The sequence below is a fragment of the Oreochromis aureus genome, linkage group 12, assembly GCF_013358895.1.
Source record: "Oreochromis aureus strain Israel breed Guangdong linkage group 12, ZZ_aureus, whole genome shotgun sequence".
Lineage (NCBI taxonomy): Eukaryota > Metazoa > Chordata > Actinopteri > Cichliformes > Cichlidae > Oreochromis > Oreochromis aureus.
The window spans coordinates 6,523,161-6,544,865 of NC_052953.1; the positions used below are offsets into that span (position 1 = coordinate 6,523,161).

Genomic DNA, 21,705 nt, shown 5'->3' on the forward strand with positions numbered 1-21,705 from the left:
TACTCATCATTTATGTGCAGAATATCCTGTTCTGCTCTCAGTGTGGCTCACAGGCTTATAGATTATCCACCAGGTTTTCATATCATGAAATGAATTGGCTAAAATTTTCTCTCATAAAATGCAAACTGAGAGCAAAACGAGCTGGACAATTGTCTCATTTTCATGCCGTCTGCCAGGTCAATAAATCTAATATCTGAAACTTCTCTCCTGCGAATAACAGCTCTCTGCTTATTCGGCTGTGCGACACTCGTACCTCGTTGCTGAAATTATCCTCCAGTAGATCATTACCCTCTCTCCAGCATTTTCCATATACTTTCATAAACCATATATCACCATGTTTGCTTAAAATTGTGAAATATTCCAGAGGGAACCTGACAGGCAGTTAAAAAGCTTAATGTGATGATTACAGTACTGCTGCAAAGACTGCAGTTGTCTATAAATGTAAATTGCTGTGAAATGGAGGAGATTAACAGCAGTGATGGCAACAGTGGAGGCACACAGCTGCAGAGAAATGAAGAATAGCCACGTTTCTCTGTGGAATCCAAACACAGGAGCAATTTGTAATCTTCCTGGAGTGATGTCTGCAGATCATGTACCAATTATCTCTGTTTTCCTTCAGGTATTAAAGAATTGTGTTACAAAAAATTATCTTGAAAGAACAAATGTTAAAATGTTAAAAGAGAACCTATTTCTCTTTTACTTGCTTTCTGTCATATAAATATACTGTTGCAAGGAGATCCTTAATATGGTCATCTCAGGCACGTATGTCCCACCCACCTGATATTTAAAACTTCTTTTTGTAAGTGGACAGTAATCAGGAGAAGGCTGGCTTAAATGTGCTTTTTCTAATCATCTTTTCCAGAATTTAGCAAGAAAATTCCCGCCAGTATCAGCATTTTATCAAATGCTGTGTTAAGTTGTATTGAGATATTTTCAGGATGTGTGCTACTCATTAATTTATTTTTAGACACTCCCACAGAAATGGGTGTTGCTTCAAGGTTACACTGACTCGCTGCGCCATCTTGTGGTACAAATTGGTACTACACCAAAGTAGAGCACAGCCCTAGTTCAGCTTCAGTTGATATCTCTTCAGCATATATGTGTGTGGGTCATAAAGCCGTAGCACTTGAGTCTTAATGTTCTTTTCAATGATTTAGTTAATTCTGAAAACTTTGAAGTTAGTCTTAAGCACAAGAATTTACAATAAGTACCTTTAACGAGAGAGTCACCTTCAATGAACAGGAGTGAAAACATCTTAATGTCACACAGAGGATGAACTGAGGGGCTGCACCAAGGCCCGGTATAATTTAAATATGATTAAATTAGGATTTTCTTTTGAACTGCAAATCCTGTAAAGTGACTCTATTAGCTTTAAGGAATAAAAATACAAAGTTTCAAACGATCATAATTGGTCCTATTTATAGTTTACACGATGCAGTGTCCTCTGAGAGGAGGAACAATTTTCATGGACTATAACAGCTATTCATGCAATGTTAGGGATAATATGAGATGACAACATGTAGTACACATTAAGAAGCAGGTTGTCCACCCTGGTTCTTGAAAAACATGACAGAAAGCACAACAACGCTGCATTAATTTCAGTCATGGCAGTTAATAGGCAGTGTTTGTAACTGAAATTGTGTTGTCACTTGAGCGAAATCTAAACAGGAGGCCTGACAGTTTTCACCCAGCACAGATGCATCTCTACTTCTGTTCAGCATAAATCCTAAGTGTAGTAAAGTCTGCCTTTTTTTTCTGTCTCCACAGACAGCGAAGGGAAGAAGTAGGACCATGTGACCACGTCTCACATGAGGAATGGCAGATTTATCAGACATCAATTCCATGGTGTTGAATAAGCTTCGCCTCGCTGAGAGGCAGAGAACAAAAAAGAAAAAAAAACCAAGAAAAAAAAAACTTCCTTCATTTCTTACTAATAAAAGAAGAACCACTTTTATAACTCATCACAGAGGAACTGATGAGCTGACAGCAGGACGGGAGCAGGACCAGGACCTGTTTGAGGACGAGCTACCTGTATAAATCCAGAATCACTGACTTTTGGAGCTTTTGGTTTTACAGAGTTTTGACAGAAGCAGGCGGCATGTACGAAACAAAACATCCCAGAGCGCCGTGCACTCAGCCCAACCAGGGCTGTGGTACTTAACTTTAGCAATGCACAGTTATTGTAGTGTATTATGATGATGATATGACTGAATGTACTGATGATGACTTACACTTTACCCCATTAGTGTGGATCTGTTTTTTTAAATGGGACAAAAACAGCATTAGGAAGCTAAAAAGTCTATTATTATCCTTATTATTCTCATTATGATTATTGAAGTGGAAGTCCTCCTCCCTCCATAGTGCTGACGCTACATTTGTATTACTAACCTGTAACTTGAGCGTAACCATGTTGATTGTATTGTCTTTATGTGAGAGTAAACCTTCACATTGACCTGCCCAGTGCCATGTAGGAACCCAGTGGTGTATATATTCTGTACAGATTCATGGCAGAGCACTAACATGCTTTATCGTACACTATGTTGATCTCCATCAGCCGTGTATGGGAGCAGAGGGCAGAGCGGGGATGACCGGCAGGAACAGAGCCACTGTTTATCTCGCTGACTTCAGTTTATCTGCAGCACATGTGGTGATGTCATTGGTTAGACTGCATACGTGATGAATACAATCAGTTCGCCCCAGTTTGTGCTTCTTATGTGCAGTGTGCCTGAGGGATGTTAGCGTCTGTGAAATATCTTCACACCTACTGGATGCACTTTCATTATTTGCGTACAGATAGTTTTTCAGGTGTGCTATATTTAGGCCACTGTTGAGTGAAGTACAAGTAGCAGATGATTTCTTTTAAACGCATTGCAAATCTATATCTCATGCACCTGAGACATCAGAGACGGGCATGGCCACTGTGACGTCCTTGACTTTTGAAGCCTCACCGTTACCATTTTGGTCACCACCATGTGAGTCTGTTTGGAGTTTCAGAGATCATATTTGGCCTAGGGAGTGGGGTGCTAAGTTATCAGCTAGCTAGCTACATCCATAGACTGTAACAGTGCAATGCACAGACACAGATATCTGCTAATTAGTGCTATATAAGAGAAATTTACATAGCACTAATTACTAACTATAACTTAAGCACAATTTAATTTGTTTTGCACGAGCATGTCCTGCACAGCAGGTCATACAATGTAGAATGTATATAGAGTTTTGTTAAAAATGTTTCAAATGGCACCAACGGCACAAACACAGTTAAGAGATCCAGTTTAGAGACTCCAATTAGAAGAGGTGAAGGCTAGCAGATAGTGATCAGGTACAGCTACCTGGGTTGGCACACCTGCCAGCCTTAACAAAATCCAAAGCTGAGCAGAAAAATAGATTCATCCCTCATACTGTTCTTATGAAAGAGCAGAATTAACTAATTTTAAAGCTAATTTTTTTGCAGGAGCATTGATTCATTTTGGAGCTAGCCTCCAACAGCTATTAGAAAGACTGCAATTCAACAGCAGCATCGCATGCATGTTTTTGCAGACACGAGCAAGCCAGACTGATAAAACCAGCGAAAACAACAGTGTTTAGCAGCAGCTATGAGTAATATGGGGATCGTGTTTTCAAAAGCTGAATTGTTTTTTGAAGCATGCTCAGGGACCATCTAAGTGAAGTTCTGGAGCTTGCAGTCATGTCAAATACAGATTACTCTAAAAGTCTATTAATAGACTAAAAATGCAAATTAGAACAGTTATAGTTTGATCTACTGTGAAAGATCATATGATATGTGACATGTTACATCTAATCTGATGAGCTCAAGCTAAATAGCTTGGAAAGACCAAACTTCAAGGCTTAATTTCAAAGTGATTTTGAAGTCAGATGTACAGACTGGGGCTTATAAATTCTGTTGTTAAAATACCTCTCTGTGAAGGATAAGTCCAGTGAACGTTTTCCTTTCTAATGGAAATTATTTACAATAACCTCGAGGCTGTCTGAAACATGGTATTATCACTCAGGTAAAATAGTGAGTTGATGGCAAAAAACCAAAAACAATAACTGGCACCGATTTGTTTATCAAAGGGAACGACTAGATGCAGGCTGTGAACTTGGGGTTGACTTCTGTTTTATTGTTATTCTTTTGTTTTTTCACATTGTGCATTAAATCATTGACTTGTATGAGATTCTGCTCGATTACAACATTTTGCCAGCTAAACAGTTTTTAGACAGATACAACGGAATATTTTAAGATTCTTGGGCTCTAGGGAAAAAATAGTTGGTTTGATTACAATATTTATTTTCAATGAGATTTACAGTGATAGAAAAGTTGCCAGAAATATCTAATGAGATCAAATCTGCACTCAAATAATGAAAAGTGGATGCACACTGGAATTATCCTTTTGTTGAAATGCCCACATTTGTATCGTCAGTGATGACTGTGGGGACATACTGTATATGTGGAGTGCCACAATCCTTCGCCCTGCTCGTGCTCTTGCTCCCATGCTTTCTACAAGTTAACTAGCTCACAGCAGAGTCCCTGATAGACACAAAGGTCTGACTTTACCATTGGTGTTGTACCACTGCCAGCTTAAATAAGGCTCAGTAGGTGCATGTATGTTTACGAATGATCCAAAATTTCTTCAAAACTCACTAGAGAACTACTGTCAGAGTCATAATGTTTATATCGGGTGTATGTGCTAAAAAAAGACCAACAGTAAACCTCTATTAGGCTGTTTCCACAAATATAGTTTCAGGTTGTCAGTCAAGCAAATAATCCAAGGCTTATTTCACCAGCCCTCTGATCCACAAGCCTCTGGATGGTCAGTTATTATCAATAACCACCATGTCAAGAGGATTATGGCCGAGAGTGAGGGCCAGTTAATGGTTTCGGTATCAGCTACAGACTCAAAACAGTTCCAAGTATGACCATCATGATCTCCAAAAATTTGGAAGCACTGACTAATGACTATTGGTTTAGGCTAAAGACATGAGTAGCTCAATATCACAGTGCTGCAGTATGTGTATTTGTGTGTATTGTAATCAGATAGATCAAATATCACAGAAAATTGTCGATCACAAAGTAGCCACACCCGTAATGCATAATACGGCATCTTCTATTTTAGACTAAATGGCTTCCATATTTTTAAAAAAAATCATGTTTTAACAAATGAAACACTCAACAAACAACTGTGACTATAACCTCGCCAGGAAAGTGTGCACTGGGGTTATAACCCTACTGAACAGTAGGGGGCTTCCTTTTTTACAGTTGGACTTTTTCCAAACCAGAAAAGTTGCCCCCTGCTGGCCATTAGGAACAAAGCACATCTGAGAAACTTTCACATTAGGCTTTTAAGACCCAGGGGCTACGCCTGTCACTTCTATGCTATTTATGGATCAGACAAGTGAAAGAGCAGTCTTTGATTTTGCTGATACAAGTAGTTTTTTGCTGCAGCTGAAATCCTCTCAAAAGGCCTGCTTGTTGTAATTTTATGAAAAAAACAACTTTTAAATAGGTACTTAATGAAAATATTTGAATATTTTATGGTAGATTCAAGCTCAATTTCAAAAATGTATTTATTATAAATAACCCTTTTGTGGCCCCTTGACTGACGACAAACATCCCAGTGGTCCACCTTGTCTATGAGTAGCTCTGCCTCACTCACAACACCTTACCTGCATAGTATCAGTGATCATTCTATTACTTGAATATAGTGCTATGAACTCTGTTTACAAGATGCTGTCAACTTTTGGGAGACACAGTGTTGTCTTTAAAAGGCTGCTTGGTATGTTCAATTCATCCACCTGGTGTATCCAGTTATTCACACACTGAAAACGTACAAAAACATGAAACCTGCTGTTGCTTTTTTATACTGTATATGCCTTAATTCATATGTTTGGCAATCATGATTAAAGGATGTTTATATACATTTTTGGTCAGTGAAGTTTTTTTGTTGTTGTTTGTTTGTTTCTTCAGGATATTTGTGTTTCAGCAGCATGTTGACCAATGGCTTTTTTAATGTTTGAAAAAGAACTATTGTGAAAATGCATTAAAAACAGTTTTTATGTGACGAAGTGTAACACCTTGCATATGACAGGCAAACATCTGTCCTCTGTAAGGTATAAATGATTTATAGGGTCCTGTTGGAAAACTGTTAGAAGATGATAGTAATAGTAATAATACAAGCAAAAAAGATATTTCAGTGAATTCATATTAATGAACAATCTGTCAGTAATTCAAAATAATACATGATTATCTGACATGGTTGAATTTAGAAGTTCGGTTTAAGTGTGTTACTCTTTGCTTACTTGATAGTAGTAATCAAGGTAATTAATACTAACTAAAATTAAACTAAAATAAATTTAAGTTGCAGTCCATTTGGCCTCTCAGGGCCACCGTATTCATGGCTCTTGTCATCAAGGACTGTCCAAAACATCACCTTCAGATTCACATTCTCTCCATATGCTAACATGAATGCTTTCAAACTAACATTTTCAAACTATAGAAAGTGAATTTAAATAAGTAAACCCACGCTGGAAACTAAATGAAAATCAGTTATATTAACATTTAAAAAATTATACTAAATAACAAAATACTCAGAAAACACAAAACTATAATAACTCTGGTAGTAATAGCAGACGCAGCAGTACTAGTGGTAGTTGTAGTAATAGTAGTAGTAGTGCTTTACTTTTACTGCAGTTCCACCTCCAACCAGCATGAGGTGCTAAGAACTCGGGCGCCTCCATCATCACTTCCTCTTTGAAAACAAAATGGGTGGCGCCAAAGCTTGACAACAAAGCGGCTGTTTGCTGCCTGTAACGGTCGGACAGTTATTCTTTATGTAAACTACGTTTCTTTACCTTGACATCTTTGTCAAAACTCAGCTGAGCAGCGGCGGGAAGGAGAGTTTTTCCAGTTTGAATAAATAAAACTTTTTTTTCACTTTCCTGCTGTACAAATGTCAACATGGCTGCGAAGACTGACCAACTTCTCATCGTTGTGTCCATTCTGGAAGGTGAGCGATTTAAAGAGCTGGATATCCTCCGATAATCTCCTACATTGGAGCTATCAGCCGTGTTTGCTTATACGTGACGTGTTTGGCTCGTTGGTACCACAACTGCAGCCGTTTGACGGGTGTTGTTAGTCCCATGGGGAAAAGCCTACCTGTTGCTGCTGCTTGTGTTTGTGGTAATCTCAGCTCGGTGAATTAAATCCAGGCTGAGGAGGCATTAAGTGTTTGCTGTTGGAATGACACGCCCTAAGCTGGTGAAGCAGCTATTCCTGTGACAGGTGACAGAATAGAAGCCACGTTAAATGTCACTTATGCTGAGAAAGCTTCTTACACCTATGACTTTCTATCTCATCGTTGAATTTGCAAGTCATCACATTGTGTTGGTGTTTTGATGAATTTAGGCTTCCAGAGATAATGCACCAGTATTCTGATTTGTGACTCAGCACACAGCAGCTAGGGTGGCCAGGTGCAACACCCCATGTGGGATTTCACTGCTGTCTGTCTCTTGTCCACCTGTCCTCCTGTCCTGTGCGCCCAAGCCTATTTTTTTTAACTAATGGATGTTAAGAAGGCAGGCAAGTTTAATGATGATCAAATGCAGGTTATCCTGTTTCTGGCCGATGGGGAAACGTGCAACTCATCACGAAGTCACAGGCTATGCAGATTTGTGTTCTGTGGTCATGACATGACATTCGTGCTAAGTTTGGCCTTAATATGATTTCTTTGAACTGTTCTTTTTCCAAGGTGGAGTAATTATACAGCATACATCTTTAGTAACATTCAAGAATAAGAATTGGATGCAAAAGTATGAAATTATTTCGAATTAAAAGGCCAGATTTACCATTACATTCATGGCCAGCTCAATTAACGAATAAGTCATAGTCACATATTGGTTTATACTGACGTCATGATCATTTAATACAGTTACTTAGATTTTGGTAAAAAGTAAATGGACTGATCCTTATTTAGTGCTTCTCTACTGTGTACCTCAAAAGGTTTTGAGGTACACAGTAAAAAGTGGGACAAGTGGAGAATTGCTCAGCTTCTGTGTAACCAGTGTGTCGGAAACACAATTAGGAAAATAACACTTTGTGTCAATCCCTAGGTCGTCACTTCCCGAAGAGTCTTCGGCTCAGTCTGGTGGTTCAGGCGAGTTTTGACGGAGAGCAACTGGCCACGGATCCTGTAGAGCACCGAGAGCAGCCGCAGTTCAGCACCGAGCTGGCCTGGGAGCTTGACCGCAGGACGCTGCACCAGCACAGGTTAGATATCATGTGTTTTTGAAACTTTTTAATCACATCCTGGGCTCTATAAGCAATTTAATATTTTTGATCTCATGATACAGCTGTTATTTTCATCATATATTTATACAAAAGGTCTTTGTCGTTGGATTAATTTTTCCAGCCCTGTCCATGTCTATCTTTTGTATTGTCTGTTCTGTCAATGCACATTTTGACTCCACCCACTGTGTTTAGCTGCGATGCTTCTGCTTGTAAACAGTGGAAGCGTAGCACATTCTACTGGATTTACTATGTGATGACACAACTGGTTTTTTGAAAATTATGTTGAGGTTAAAGTTATGGTCATCATGTAAAAATCTAATTATTAGTATCTAATTATTTAATTAAGAGCCACAAAATACTAATATTAAATTAGAGTAGGCTGAAAAGATTGACTGTAGAGCTGCAACCACATGCCTCCATAGACTGTATATAAAAGATGGACATAGCCAAGTACATGTAGAGTTACTTGGAACTGCAACCATGGAAGAAAAAAAACAACAACCAGAAACCAAAAAAGGTTTTTGATGTCTGTACCTAATGTTCTGCTGCTTCACAACTGTACAGAGGCTGATTATTGTTATTAATTTTCATAATTCACATGTTTGGACTTTCTTAAGACTTAAGTCAAAGAGGTTTCTGTTGGGCTGTAACAAATGTTTATTTGGCTAGTTTATGATTTTCCTGGTTATTTTCTCATTTGATCGTTTGGCTAATTATGTTTTGTCCTCGTTGCTCAGTGTCTCTTTTTTCTTTTTTCTCCTCACCTCCCAAATTGTTACAATAGCTACTCCTCTCTGAGCCTGGCCCTGGCGGAGGTCTCTTCCTGTTGAAAGGAAGTTCTTCCTTCCCTTTGTCCCCAGGTGTTCGATCACAGCAGTTTGTCTGACTGTTTGGGTGTTCTTTCTAATACTTTTGATTTGTTAGGCAGCTACCTTTTAAAGTATTAAAGAAAACAAGTTTTCTCTCAAACCACAAAAAAACTTTCTAAAGTAGGGTTGTGAAAATGTTAGCCGAGTCACACTAATGCCTCTTGATGGCTCTGTCTCTTCAGACTGCAGCGAACTCCCATCAAGCTTCAGTGTTTTGCTGTTGACCCTGTCAGCAAGAAAAAAGAAAGCGTCGGCTACATTGTCCTTGACCTTCGATCAGTTCAGGAGGTCAAACAGGTGAACATCTTCTCTGTGTGTCTGTTCAAAGGTGCGCTGGTAGAAGTTTCGATGTGCAGGGCTGATGTTCTGATTAATGTCTGTTGTGTGTGTCAGGAGCCGCGCTGGTATCCACTGCTCAGCAGTAAATACACCAAACAGAAACCTTCCCTCCTGCTCAGCATGCTGTTGGAGAATGACAACAAGCCCTCTGAACCTTCACCTGATAGGTTCAAAGCCAAGAAGGCCCCGCCCCGACAAGGTGAGCTCTCCCAGCTCTCTTTCTTTTGTTTTCACCTTCCTTGGTTTCATCTTTTCTCTATTTAACTGTATTACTTATGTTTGATGGTGATGAGCTGGCACAATCTACATTTTAATAAACTATTTTTCTTTCTGAAGCCCAGTCAGACTCTGTGGTGAGTCGTCACTTCTGTGCCATATTCCCGCCTTAAAGAAACTTTAAAGAATCAGGGCAAAAGGCAAAGCTTGGGTTTTTTTTTTCTTCTATAAAGTTACTGCTTACTGTTTAGGTTTTGGTCACCCTTAAATATAAAGTCTGAGTAAGAAGAAAAAGGTCCAGATCTTGGGTCAGTTGTAGAGAAAACACTGACTCATGTTTGAATGAAGGGAGAATAGTGGGTTGGCAGCATACATGGAGCCTAAATCCAGAGTTTTTAATGTGTAAAATCTGTCTCTATTTAAACCAGGCATGCCTAACCTCCTCCAGGGTTCTAGATGTGAAAAAAAAATCACATTTTTAGAAATTCTTGTCTTTTGCTCTGACAATGACAGACAACTCCAGAGGTTATCCATCATTTTGACAGATTATTGCACTGATAGTGGATCTGTTGTAACTTTTACTGACATTGTAAAGAACAGTGGTCTGATGGTCTGTCTCTTTCATAACATAACATTAGTCATGTGTCACAATGGCTGTGACCATTACAGGGTCATAGCTGCAGAAGGGGCTCAGACTGCGGGATTTCCTTTCTGTGAAGTGAGCACTTGCAAGATCACAAAGTCACACATTCAGAGAACTGAATCTCATCATTTCTCTGGGAAAATATTCCCAGTCTATAAAGCTGAGCCTCGAGCTGAAGTTCACTTAGTTCATATTTGCCTGTTAAAGTGCACTGACTGTGAGGGCTTTGTGTCTCGGCTGTTACTGTAGGGGGAAAAAAATCATAAGGGAGCACTCAGTCTATGTTTCTGTTTACTATTTACTTATGAGGGTGAAGAACTACTATTCTATTACTCATTACCATTAAAACAAATATAATATTTTAATTGACATTATCACAGTTTATGCTTAGTGTAAATGTTATGTGTCGCTTTTTCACAAGATTGCATACAGTGGGTAATTGAGAAAATGAATAAATATATTTTTACTGAGAATGGTTGCAGCTATTGATTATTTTACTAGTCGAGTAATCGATTATTGCGCCGATTAATCGAGAATTCAGATAAGAAATACTTTTGTTTTATTAATAACAAATAATAAACATTCAAAAGACAAAAGGCAAGTCTTTCAGAATGAACTTTTCATTGTTTTCTTTTTTAGAAATTGTAATGCTTTAAAGTTTAACTGCATATAACATCGGTCAGAAAAAATAAATCCTTTGATTGTATGTGTGTGCCATATTGAAACGTAATTTTTAAAAATAAAATATATAAATATTAGATATTTTAAATAAATAATAATCTCAAGTGCAGTCAAGGCTAAATAACATAAGATATGTAAGCAATTTGTACTCTTGTCTTCTTGGAAGGTTTTTTCTGACATTAATAGGAGGCAGGTTTTTTGTGCTTTTGACAACAAGATAATGATGTAGACGTAATGATACCTAACAACCCTCAGGTCAGTGGTTCAGAGCTTATTGCTCCATGTACGTTTTTATTGGCTTGTAGGGGGAAAAAAAGCTTTTATTTTTATAAAGATTTTTTATCCATTTTTAAAAAATATGAATGCAATTTAATTAACACAGTATTTTGCATTATTTCATTTTCAATCTGAAGAATTTCTTGGACACCCAAATGCCCCCCTGTAGACTCACCCCTGTGTGCTGCAGGCATTGCTCCACGTAAAATAAGACGTCTGTTGTCAGCCTTCAGGAAGCTGTATAATTTAAACATCCTTTCAGACCAAGTTAACATTATTCAGCATATTTTAATACAACCTCTGGAGACTTTCTGCAGATTTATTTGCTGTGTAAACCAAACGGCGGTGGATGGAGCAGCTACAAAGTTCTTCATGTCAGAGTTTGTTGATCAGGTGGTTTGATGAAGGACGTTAGCTTTTTCCCAGGGAAGGTTTTAATAGTGATTCCAGGATATTTTGGATGCTAGAAACGTGTTTTCTTTCACTCAATCTGAGCCCACTTTCTTATTAATGGTGGTGTGTGTGTGTATGTATGACAGCGTCATCATCACTGCTGTTGTTGTCTTATCAGTGTTTTTGTTGAAAAACTGGGGGCTACATGGGCTTAATGTTGTCAGACATTTTTTTTCATACGTTGCTCCTAAATAAGGTTCAGTTGCAGGTCTGCTTTTAGTAACAAATGTGAATGAAACACTCGCGTTCACATAATTTAACACAACGGCGTGCTACAGAGCCGTGCTTTTAACAAAGCATTATTTGAATTTCAGCCCTAACTCTGAGTCCTTTTTGCTGCCAAGTTACTGTAACAACCTGTACTGACATCTCAGTTTGTGCACTTCACAAAATGTGTCTGAGGTGAACATTACTCGATTTAAAATTAAAATTCAGATATCACACCTTCACGTCTGCAACCTGTAAGATTTTTGTTTATGCTTTTTTTATTTACTGTTTGTTTGATCTCCTTGCTATGCTGGTGTAGGTTCCTCCTCGGTGACCGATCTACTCCCAGAGAAGCTGGAGGCCATACTTATCCCAGACCAGGGATACCATCAAGTAGGGCCAGCAGATCTTTGCACCGACATGTTTGTCCTTTCTGTCACCGTGGCCTTCGCAACCAAACTAGAGCAGGTAAAGACCGCACTCTGACCCTGATGCCTGACTGATCACGTCAGACCTAAATGTTGAATTGTTATTGCTTAAGATAATGTAGCCAAAGTGATGTCACACCCACAAATTTCCAGTATCTGGACTTAAGTTTGATAACAGAAAATGGAGAAACACTCTTTTTCTTGGCTCGCTCATATGTTGTCACTGCTGCAGTGGTTGTTTCTGTTTCCACGTGTCAGATAATGATGATAAACCCAGCTGACAGCATCCCCAGGCCTGCTATTTGGGGTCATCTAAAGGCACTCTGGGAGAAGCTGAGAAAAGTATTAAAGAAATAAAAGCACAGCAGTTTTCTCAGAATGACTTCTAAAATATGGATGAAGAACATCACAGGTGGTTATTGTTGTTCAAAGATTATTGCTTCATCTCTTAACTGCTCCTACAGGGACTGCCTCCTTTGGAGTGTCATAATAAGAGAGCAAAGACACTGACTGTCTCACTGCCAAATTAAACCAATCTCTTCTCCAACCATTGCAATTAGAATTGTTTTCAGATTACACGCTGCGCAGCATTAGTTATAAATCTTAATTAATATGTAGTTGGGGTGTTTTTATTTTATAGCTTAATGTAATAGCACTTTGGCAGTAATTCTAATCTTGATTGTTTAGTATTACTATTCATTAATGTCATGCATATATTAAACATACTTAAACTAATAAATAAATTGAAAAAACATGGCTGTGGTGTCGGGGCCCAGATTAGCAGTTGCTTTTAAACGTAAAGCCAATCCCTGCTGGCCTTCAGCCTCTCCCACAAGATGTCTGCAGGTGGCAATAAGAGCCCTGCAAAGAAACGAGGGAGAGCTGAAGCTGATAACCAAATGACGTCCCAGAAACCCGAAAGCAGAGCGGGTGAGAGAAAACAAAGGAACCTGCAGGCAGCCATTAATTATCCTACTACTGGTTCTACTGGTTCACCAATGGGAGCCATTTTCAATTATTTTATGCGCTGTAGATTTTTTGACCAAAAGCTTTCATTTTTATAGCAAAAATAAAGGCAGAAAAGTAATCGTTTTATCCCCAGAAGCCAAAAATGTAATTAAATGGAAATCCAATTAGTCGATGAGCCCTGCAAAGAAGAAAGGGAGCGCTGCATGGCTCTGATGGCTGATGTGCAGTGAAACAGATAAAATATAAAAACAGAATTCAAGAAGTACTAGCAGTGATTCTCTATAAACAAATAAATGGATGTCATATACCCTAAATGTAATCAGATTTTTAATTTGAATTGACGACTGTGTTGCAGTGGTTTGCTACATCACAGCAAGAGGACCGTGGGTTCGAATCCACCAGCTGTCTTTCTGTGTACCGTTTGCATGTTCTCTTTGTACCTCTGTGGGTTCTCTCTGGCTTCTCAGGCTTCCTCCCCCACAGTCAAAACACATGATGTGATCCCAAATTGGTCATAGGTGTGTCTGTGAGCCTGAAACTGTCCAGAGTGAATTCTGCCTCTTGCTGGATGACAGCTAATTTAGGCTTCAGCCCTCTGCAACCTTGACTTGTTTAACAAGAACCACCATGAGTGAAAGAGAGCCTCTGGTCATTGAAATATATCTAGAGAAGTAAATCTTGAGAAATGTTCTGTAGGGGAACATGTGGAAGGACCATTAACACTTCCAGCTGCCCATTTTCTTTGTCGGTGTACTTCAGGGTCACGCAACCGAGTAAAGTCATTTGACTTTTGCTAACATTTTCTTGAAGTGAATTAACTATAGATTGATTAAAAGTGCACTTCAAGAATTTATTCATATTTAACTTTAAATGAATACATTTTATGAAAATCTGCAGCTTCTGTGGGAATTAAAATTGTTATAAAACACAGTTCTTCAATAAAATGGTAAAATGTATATAACTCTATAATGTTATCACACACATGCACACACTCGTATTTTACCATCATGCTGACTGAAACTGAAAAATTATTTTCACATGTACATGACTTTAAAAGAAAATCCTTTAACACCAGAAATGTTTTTGTTTCGCTGTAGTTGGTCCCCAGCACCATGAAACTGTCAGCAGAGGGCTCAGAGTTCTTCTTCTACTATTCTTTACTGGGGAACGACATAACCAGCGAGCCTTTCCACAACCTGCTGAGTCCTGACTTTGAGCCAGAGCGCGCGTCTGTGCGCATCCGCAGCAGCAAACAGATCCTCAAAGCCTTCCTGTCTCAGCAGCCCAGTTTACAGGTGAGTGCCTGACTGGGAGCTCCTTCCTCCCAGTTACCTGCTGTGTACCTGTATGTCTCAGTCCTTTCTCCTCCTCAGATCCACCTGTGCTGTGGGAATCACTCTTTGGGAAGCACTGACGTTTCTCTCTCAGCTTTGGCTGGTATTTCCACGGATCTGGATAACAAAGCAGCGACAGTAGAGGGAGCCTTTATCCTGCAGCCTCCGAAGCGGGTCAAGCAGACGCTGCCTGCTCTGCCCACCGACCTGCAGCCGACTCTGGGAGTGGCTGTAACCCTGAGGAGGGAGGAGGTCGCACTGCAGGTAAATGAAAACAAGTACTCAGAGTTTAATTTCTAAAACATTTATGATTGTGATGTTGTCAGCTATAAATTATGTGAGATGAATGAATGATGAATCTTTGCACTCACAGCAATTTGGAGGGAGAGCAGAACTCTGCATAGAGCCTCAGATTAGATTTCATGTGTTTCTTTACCACTGTGATCTTTATAACTTCCTGATGCATTGGTTGTTTTTTTTTGTTATGCTTTATGATGGACCTGAGTTGTTGTCTGATTATCAAACTACATGTCATGCTACATGGTCTTGTGTCCTTTCAGCAGTCTGTGGGGAATAAAGAAGCTAGTGGAGCGCTGTCTCCTGCTGTTCCTCCTGCTGAACAGAGACCTCGAAGCTCTTCTCCAGTCCATAAGCCTGCAGGGTCTCCTCCACATCCTGGTCCTCGCGGTCCTCCTCTCCCTCCTCCTTCATCTCATACAGAGAGCGAAGCAGAGAGTCTGCTGGATGAGCTTCGGCACGGCAGAGAGCCGACAGGATTGGCAGGTAGGACTCAAAGTAAACAGCTGTCATTTTCACACGAGAAGTTTGAAAGATTCAGGGCTGAAGTTTGTTCACTGGTGTCCAGCTACAGATTTGGAGGCTCCAGCATTGCTGCCCAGACAGCCTGAGGCTGCAGCGGATGGTGGAATGTCATCCGTCAGCGTTTCTGCTCCCAAAGTCTCCATCCCCCCCTCCGCTCATCACTACTGCTTCTCTCTGGACCTCCGCAGCCTGGGAAACCTCAGCTTACCCCACCCCATTGCTGCTACGCTCAGGTGAAACACTTTATCTGCTCTCAGCTGTCAGAATGAGTTTTTCCACATACGGTGCTGTGCAGAGATTTTAGGGAACTTTAGATGTTTACATTAATGTCTGTCAAACACTCGGCAGCATTGAGCCCGAGTCATGAGGAAACATCTTAATTTCCATTCAGTTTTATTTACATGGTGCCATTAGAAATTGCAGCTTGTTTACAACAACAATTTTTAAAAAAATTATATCAATTGAATTGATAAGAATTTAGCGATTCTGATGCCATTATTGATATTACTTGTTAATTCAGTTCCTTATCGATTCTCACGGGGTTCTCATTGACTCTGCTTTGAGAGTCACCACCATCACTAAACAAGATATCGAAGACATAACATTCTTGCAAATTAATTGCATGCTGTGGGTTGAAGGTTCGTACATGTTGGAGGTATTTTTTCCTCTTTTTTGTGATCAGTGTGAAGTCATTATTGGTCTTACAAATAATGCAGTGTGTTACTTAATTATTTACTGGAGAAATAAATTAATTACACAACGTATGCATTAGTTTCTTGTTTCTCCATAAAGCGACCTGAAATCCGTTTTTTCATAGTTGCCATTTTACAATATAGGGCAATAGGCCACACCCCCACATACCAGCACCTAATGCACTAATGAGCACACACATGATCTTTCTCTTAGTATGTAAACACAACACCAACAACACAAAACAAAGATGAACACCAGCACAAAGAGATCGCCACAGTGATTCTACTTTAGAAACATTAACAGCTAGAAACTGAGGCTATAGCCTGAGTGATCATCCATTTGTTAGCTGTTGAAGTTCAGGGTCTGGCTGCTTGACTGGGGTCTGCATTCACTCAGCTAATGTCACTGTGGGTTCTTGGCTAGCTTAGTGTCAGCATGCTGTCTGTGCAGGTGCTTGTAAACAGCCAGATTTGTGTTAGCATCATAATGCACTTGTTTCTGTCCTGGATGCAGTTTGCACTTTTTCCATCTCGCTCTAATCTTTTAGACCAATTTAAAAAACAAAAGTAATGGCCATATCCACGTTATAGACTATACCACTATTTCCCTTCTCCAGCACACAGACTGAAATCGGCTGATTGTAGCGCAAGTGCAAGTGGAACCGATAAGTGGAATTGATAAGCAAGCAGACTAACAGTTACAAGGAACTGAACTATTCCCATCCAGCATAACTAAAATTTCTGGGCCTGAAGTTGTTATAAATGAAATACACAAATTATTTGCATTAACAACCTACAAATCCTGTCTGCCATGATTTCGTTCCCATATAAAAAAATAAGCCCAGTTGCGACTTGCAATCATGCAATGCTATCAGTGCTATTAAACCTGTTTAAATGTTCTCAAAAATCATAACTACCTGCTAAGTATCTTGAAAACTGGGTTAATGGGGCCAGCAACGATTTTTAATTGTCAACATGTACAAATAAATGTACTGATTATCCTTTTAGTGCTTTAAAGGTCTGTATAAGTGTGGATGGTTAGTTTATCTACTGTCCAACATAGAGAAAGTAGTTTTCCTGTATTTTACTCACAATTATCACTTAAACAGTTTATTTTAAAAACCTATTATAACAAAAATTAAACTTTAAAAAAAAATATCCTAAGATTTCATCGACTTCTGTCCATTTTTTTTTTTAAATGTCTGGTGTTTGATTGAGATAATTTTCTTTTTAGGAATGCATCCAAATATTTAGAGAAGTGGTTTTAATTTTATCTGTTCATTGATGGTTGTATAATTGTCACACCTCAGGTATTCCTACCAGTTCTTCGGCAGTGCCGCTCCGATCATGACTAACCCTCCTGTGGAGCTGCAGAGGAACATGGAGGTGTCTCTGCCTCAGTCCTACTGTGCCTTCGACTTTGCTGCCCTGCCACAGCAGCTACAGGAAACCTTCAGCAGGTAGGGATAAAAACTTCATTCTTCCATCAAAATTTAAAGAAGTGCAACTATTATAGCAGCTGATGGACACTGTTTTTAATATCATGCTTTAAACATATGGAAGGAGATCAAATGTTGATCGCAGTTAAATGATTCACTTTCATTCAGTATCAGTAAATGTTATCAGGAAAAAATATTCAGTGTAACTACCTAACCTTGTATATTTATAAAGGTCCAGTGGTGATATTTTTAATGATAACACAGTAAAACATAAATAAGTGCAAAGAAACCATCTCACCATCATACATTATTTAAAGAAAGCTGAGCTAACGGGTTTATCGTTGGTTTGCTCTTTGTCCTCCTGCTTCAGGGATCAGCTCTCTGACACTGTGTCAGCTAAACTCTTCTGATGGAAAAATAACTCCACACCTATTATAATGGCAGCTTGAACAGTGTTTCCTTTTGAGTCATAAGCTATAATTATCTTTTCCTTTTACTTCAACGTTTGTTTTTTATGACAGTATAAATGACATAAATGGGTGAAAAATTAAAGGAAAAACCTGAACGATTGAACCCTTCAGTGATTTCATTTTTCTTAGTTCTGCTGTGGAGAACATTTTGCTGTTGTGTCGTGTGACACCTGCCCGCTTTGAAGGAATGGTCACTGCAAATAACCATGATGCCTTTTTATTTTTAAACCCTGTCTTGTCTGGCAGCTTTTGCAATCAGAATTGTGATCTGAATGCCCCCAGAAGGAGATATCTGGAGATGCCTGACCTGATCAATTGTTTTTCTTTCTTTCTTATTCTTTGAGGAAACCTTTTTATCCTGATACAGTGTTTCCATAGAATCAGATGTATTTGTGGCAGTAGTGAGGCTGGGGAACATGTATACGGATCTGTTTTCGTGAGAAAGATGGCTCACTCATATTTCAGCTCCACAGTTTTGAATTGCATCTGGCGACAGTTGTCCTTGTTCTCTTATGACGCCTCATTGATCTCAGTGTAGAGGCACGAGCTCTCCTGCTACAGCTCATACTCCTGCAGCTTTGTACATGAATGCCAGCTATGCTTGATGAGATGAGCCCCACTTTTTAAAGTAAACCAGTTGGTAACACATATCCTAAAAAGTGGTTTGATAAAACAGCTTTTTTTTTTTTTTTTTAAATTCTCACAGCAGAAATTAACAAAGAAAAAATGGAGGAATGTTCATGAGTTTGGTGTTAGTTCAGAAGAAGTGATAAAAAAAGCAGCAGGGGGATTTCATGTGTTTTAACTGTGTGTTGTAGAGTTCCTCTGGTGGTGGAGGTTTGGCACAGAGACACAACCAGCCGTGACCAGCTGATTGGACGAGCCTCCATCCAACTGTCTCAACTGTTGAGCACTGAGAAGAGCAGATTCCTGGGATCAACTGGAGAGCAGTGCTGGAGACAGACTCACCTGGACAGGATCCCTGTGGTCCAGAAACACCGGTAGAAACCAGACTGACTGATGGCTCACGTAATGATGATTAACCTCTGTTTAACAGCTGCATTTCTATCTGTCTTTCAGGCCTGGTGAGAAGGTGGCAGAGTTGGGCTACATGGCAACGCTAGAGGACCTGGGATTGGTTAAAGCCACAGAGGTCATAGTGTCTGACTCATCACAGGTGAGAGAGCAGTGCAAATAACAAACAGCCATTATGGTGCATCTTCCTTTCAACAAGATAAAGAACCAAAATATTCTGGATTTAGATGACCTAGGTGTGTTTTAGTCGATCCCTCCATGCAATATTTTTCACCGTCAGTCATACTGAAAACTGACTTCTTTTACTTGCTGCACCATCTGTGGTACAGAGTGCTATTCTATAAAAGCTGCTTTCAGTTCATAACTCTTCAACACGATACACAAAGTGTTGGATGTGGAGTCACAGCCTCCTGTTGACAGCTTTAGTTGATTTTATAAGGTTTAAATTATTTTTAAGCACGTCATCTACGATAAGTGCCTTTTAAAGAAACAGGATGTAAACCTGTGTTTCAGAGGATAAGCTGAGTGCCAGGGTTTGAAAAATATGTTTTTAACTGAGTCATGTCCCAAAAATAAAACTATATAAACACTGTAGAGCTGGGAATGTCTTCTGCTCTAAAAATAAGGTGACTTTTTTTTTTTTAAACCTTTTTCTGTCAATGCTAGTTTTCTTTTAGAGATTAAAAAAAGTTGCCTGGTCTTTTCATCACCACAGAATACTTTGTTTTTTTCTAGCTCATCTAGATCACTTTGGACATGTTTATTTTCCTACATATCTACAGAATGAAGTTCCACCTCGCTCGCAGCCATCCTTCCACCCTGCAGTGCCCAGACCTGCAGCTTCCAGCCTCCACACAGCACCACTGGGTCCTACGGTCCCCAGAGAGACTCTGGAGTACCGCACAGCCCTGGAGCTGGAGATGTGGAAGGAGGAGCAGGAGGATCTGTTTGATGATCAGGTAACCACGAGCTCTGTGCAGTTTACTGGACGGAGCGCTCTGATATTTTCTTACTTTTGCTGAAAATTGAACAATTTTTTCCCCGTATCAGTCGACTATTATATAATGTTTATAAAATGTGCTTGTTTTAGCTGAGGAAGAAGGAGCTGAGCCACATGCAGGCATTAGCAGAAGAGTGGAGGAGGAGAGACCGAGAGAGAGAAGCTCTGGTCAAGAAGAAGGTGGAGAGTCTACACCCGCCTACACAAATTCACATATCAATATATGCTCAAGTTTTACTGAAACGTCCCTCCTGCTCACTTCTCCACACCTGTGTGTGTTTGCAGGAGGTGGAGTATAACCTGCTGGAGGACCAGCTTCAGAAGACTCTGTCTGATCTGGAGAAGAGAGAGAAACAGTTGGCTGAGGCTGAGCTGGAGGTCTGATGCTGACACAACATACAGTATCAAAGGCTCATAATATTCATACAAAATATTGTAATCGTAATTCTGTAAATGTGTGTTTTAGTATGTGGTGTCAACACTTAAGAAGTGCTTGACAGAAGGAGGACTGTAGACAGAAAATTGATCATCAGACATCACAAAAAGTGTCCTGTTGGTTGATTGCATCATTCAGTAATTTATCAGCATCTGTCATCATCCATCACCTGAACCGCTTTGTCTTTTATGCCACACATTGTAACACAACGCTACATATAAAACCAATTCTTCATTCAGTCCAAATGCTAATAGCTCACACTTCAAAAGCAGCTAACAGTAAAACTGTTTTTTTTGTAGTTCTTGTTTAACATAGACTAGAAATTATGTGGCCAGAGTTTAATCTTGCCCCCTTTATAGCAGGTTTTGTTATTATAGAAAGTGTAAGCATAACAAAGACACTTAAAAAAAATCTAAAGATACAAGTGTATGTTTTAGATTTTTGGCTCTTTTAAAACACTTTTAGTCAGAACATTGGCTGTGCTGATTAAAGGTGAAATGCTACACAGCAGTTTTATTAAAGCTTCTCCAGGGCTATTTTGACCACATGTATGTAAAAGATGGTCATAGCTAGGTCTGAAGAGTGAAGCCAGTGTTAAAGTATCTTTTTCTTAAAATTTTTAGGATTATTATCAAAATAGTAATTTTTTTCTGAGCTCACTTAAAGACCCCCATTTAAGCAGTCCCTTGGACTCTTGTACACTCAAAGTGTTCATCAGTAAGCAGTTGACTGTAAATTTGAGCTCTCTGGTAAATGTAATGTATTGATAAATGTATTGATTTCAGACCTGAGAATGTGAAATGCATGTAGTCCGTGTATCTTCCGCACATAGAAAGGTAGAGGGAAATGACCAGGCAGTGACATTCACTCTAGTCAAGATTATAACTGACCAAACCGTTTCTCTACAGTAAAGTGAGTGCATCTCTGTTTTCAGACTCAGAGGCTGCAGAGGGAGCTGCGGGCCGAGCATGAGCTGACCCAGAGGGAACTGCAGGAGAGCAGCAGGCGACTGAGACAAGAGTGTGACCACCGGGTGGCGCTAGAGAGAGAAAAAGTCCGACTGATGGAGGAGGAACGAGCCCGCTTACTGCAGCAGGTAGAGATTGAGG

The 21,705-nt window shown here is 39.5% G+C and overlaps 2 protein-coding genes across 4 annotated transcripts in view; both read left to right on the forward strand.

The window, feature by feature from the left end:
- Window positions 1–5,921, forward strand: part of znf608 (zinc finger protein 608) — a 68,019-nt gene extending 62,098 nt beyond the window's left edge. The window contains exon 9 of the mRNA XM_039621234.1: window positions 1,768–5,921. Within this exon, the coding sequence (XP_039477168.1) occupies window positions 1,768–1,787 (20 nt within the window). The 3' untranslated portion in view covers window positions 1,788–5,921. The remainder of the gene's footprint in view (window positions 1–1,767) is intronic.
- An 852-nt stretch (window positions 5,922–6,773) lies between these two features.
- Window positions 6,774–21,705, forward strand: part of LOC116313572 (centrosomal protein of 120 kDa) — a 32,163-nt gene continuing 17,231 nt past the window's right edge. The window contains exons 1-16 of one of the 3 annotated variants that reach the window (XM_031731320.2): window positions 6,774–7,007; window positions 8,110–8,266; window positions 9,339–9,453; window positions 9,550–9,694; window positions 12,291–12,439; window positions 14,466–14,663; window positions 14,742–14,966; window positions 15,263–15,485; window positions 15,568–15,757; window positions 17,527–17,676; window positions 18,944–19,126; window positions 19,206–19,302; window positions 19,943–20,119; window positions 20,251–20,340; window positions 20,446–20,538; window positions 21,531–21,692. In XM_031731320.2, coding sequence (XP_031587180.1) covers window positions 6,959–7,007; window positions 8,110–8,266; window positions 9,339–9,453; window positions 9,550–9,694; window positions 12,291–12,439; window positions 14,466–14,663; window positions 14,742–14,966; window positions 15,263–15,485; window positions 15,568–15,757; window positions 17,527–17,676; window positions 18,944–19,126; window positions 19,206–19,302; window positions 19,943–20,119; window positions 20,251–20,340; window positions 20,446–20,538; window positions 21,531–21,692 — 2,403 coding nt within the window. In that variant the 5' untranslated portion in view covers window positions 6,774–6,958. The remainder of the gene's footprint in view (window positions 7,008–8,109; window positions 8,267–9,338; window positions 9,454–9,549; window positions 9,695–12,290; window positions 12,440–14,465; window positions 14,664–14,741; window positions 14,967–15,262; window positions 15,486–15,567; window positions 15,758–17,526; window positions 17,677–18,943; window positions 19,127–19,205; window positions 19,303–19,942; window positions 20,120–20,250; window positions 20,341–20,445; window positions 20,539–21,530; window positions 21,693–21,705) is intronic. The other 2 variants (XM_039621326.1, XM_031731321.2) reach the window with 2 other exon arrangements.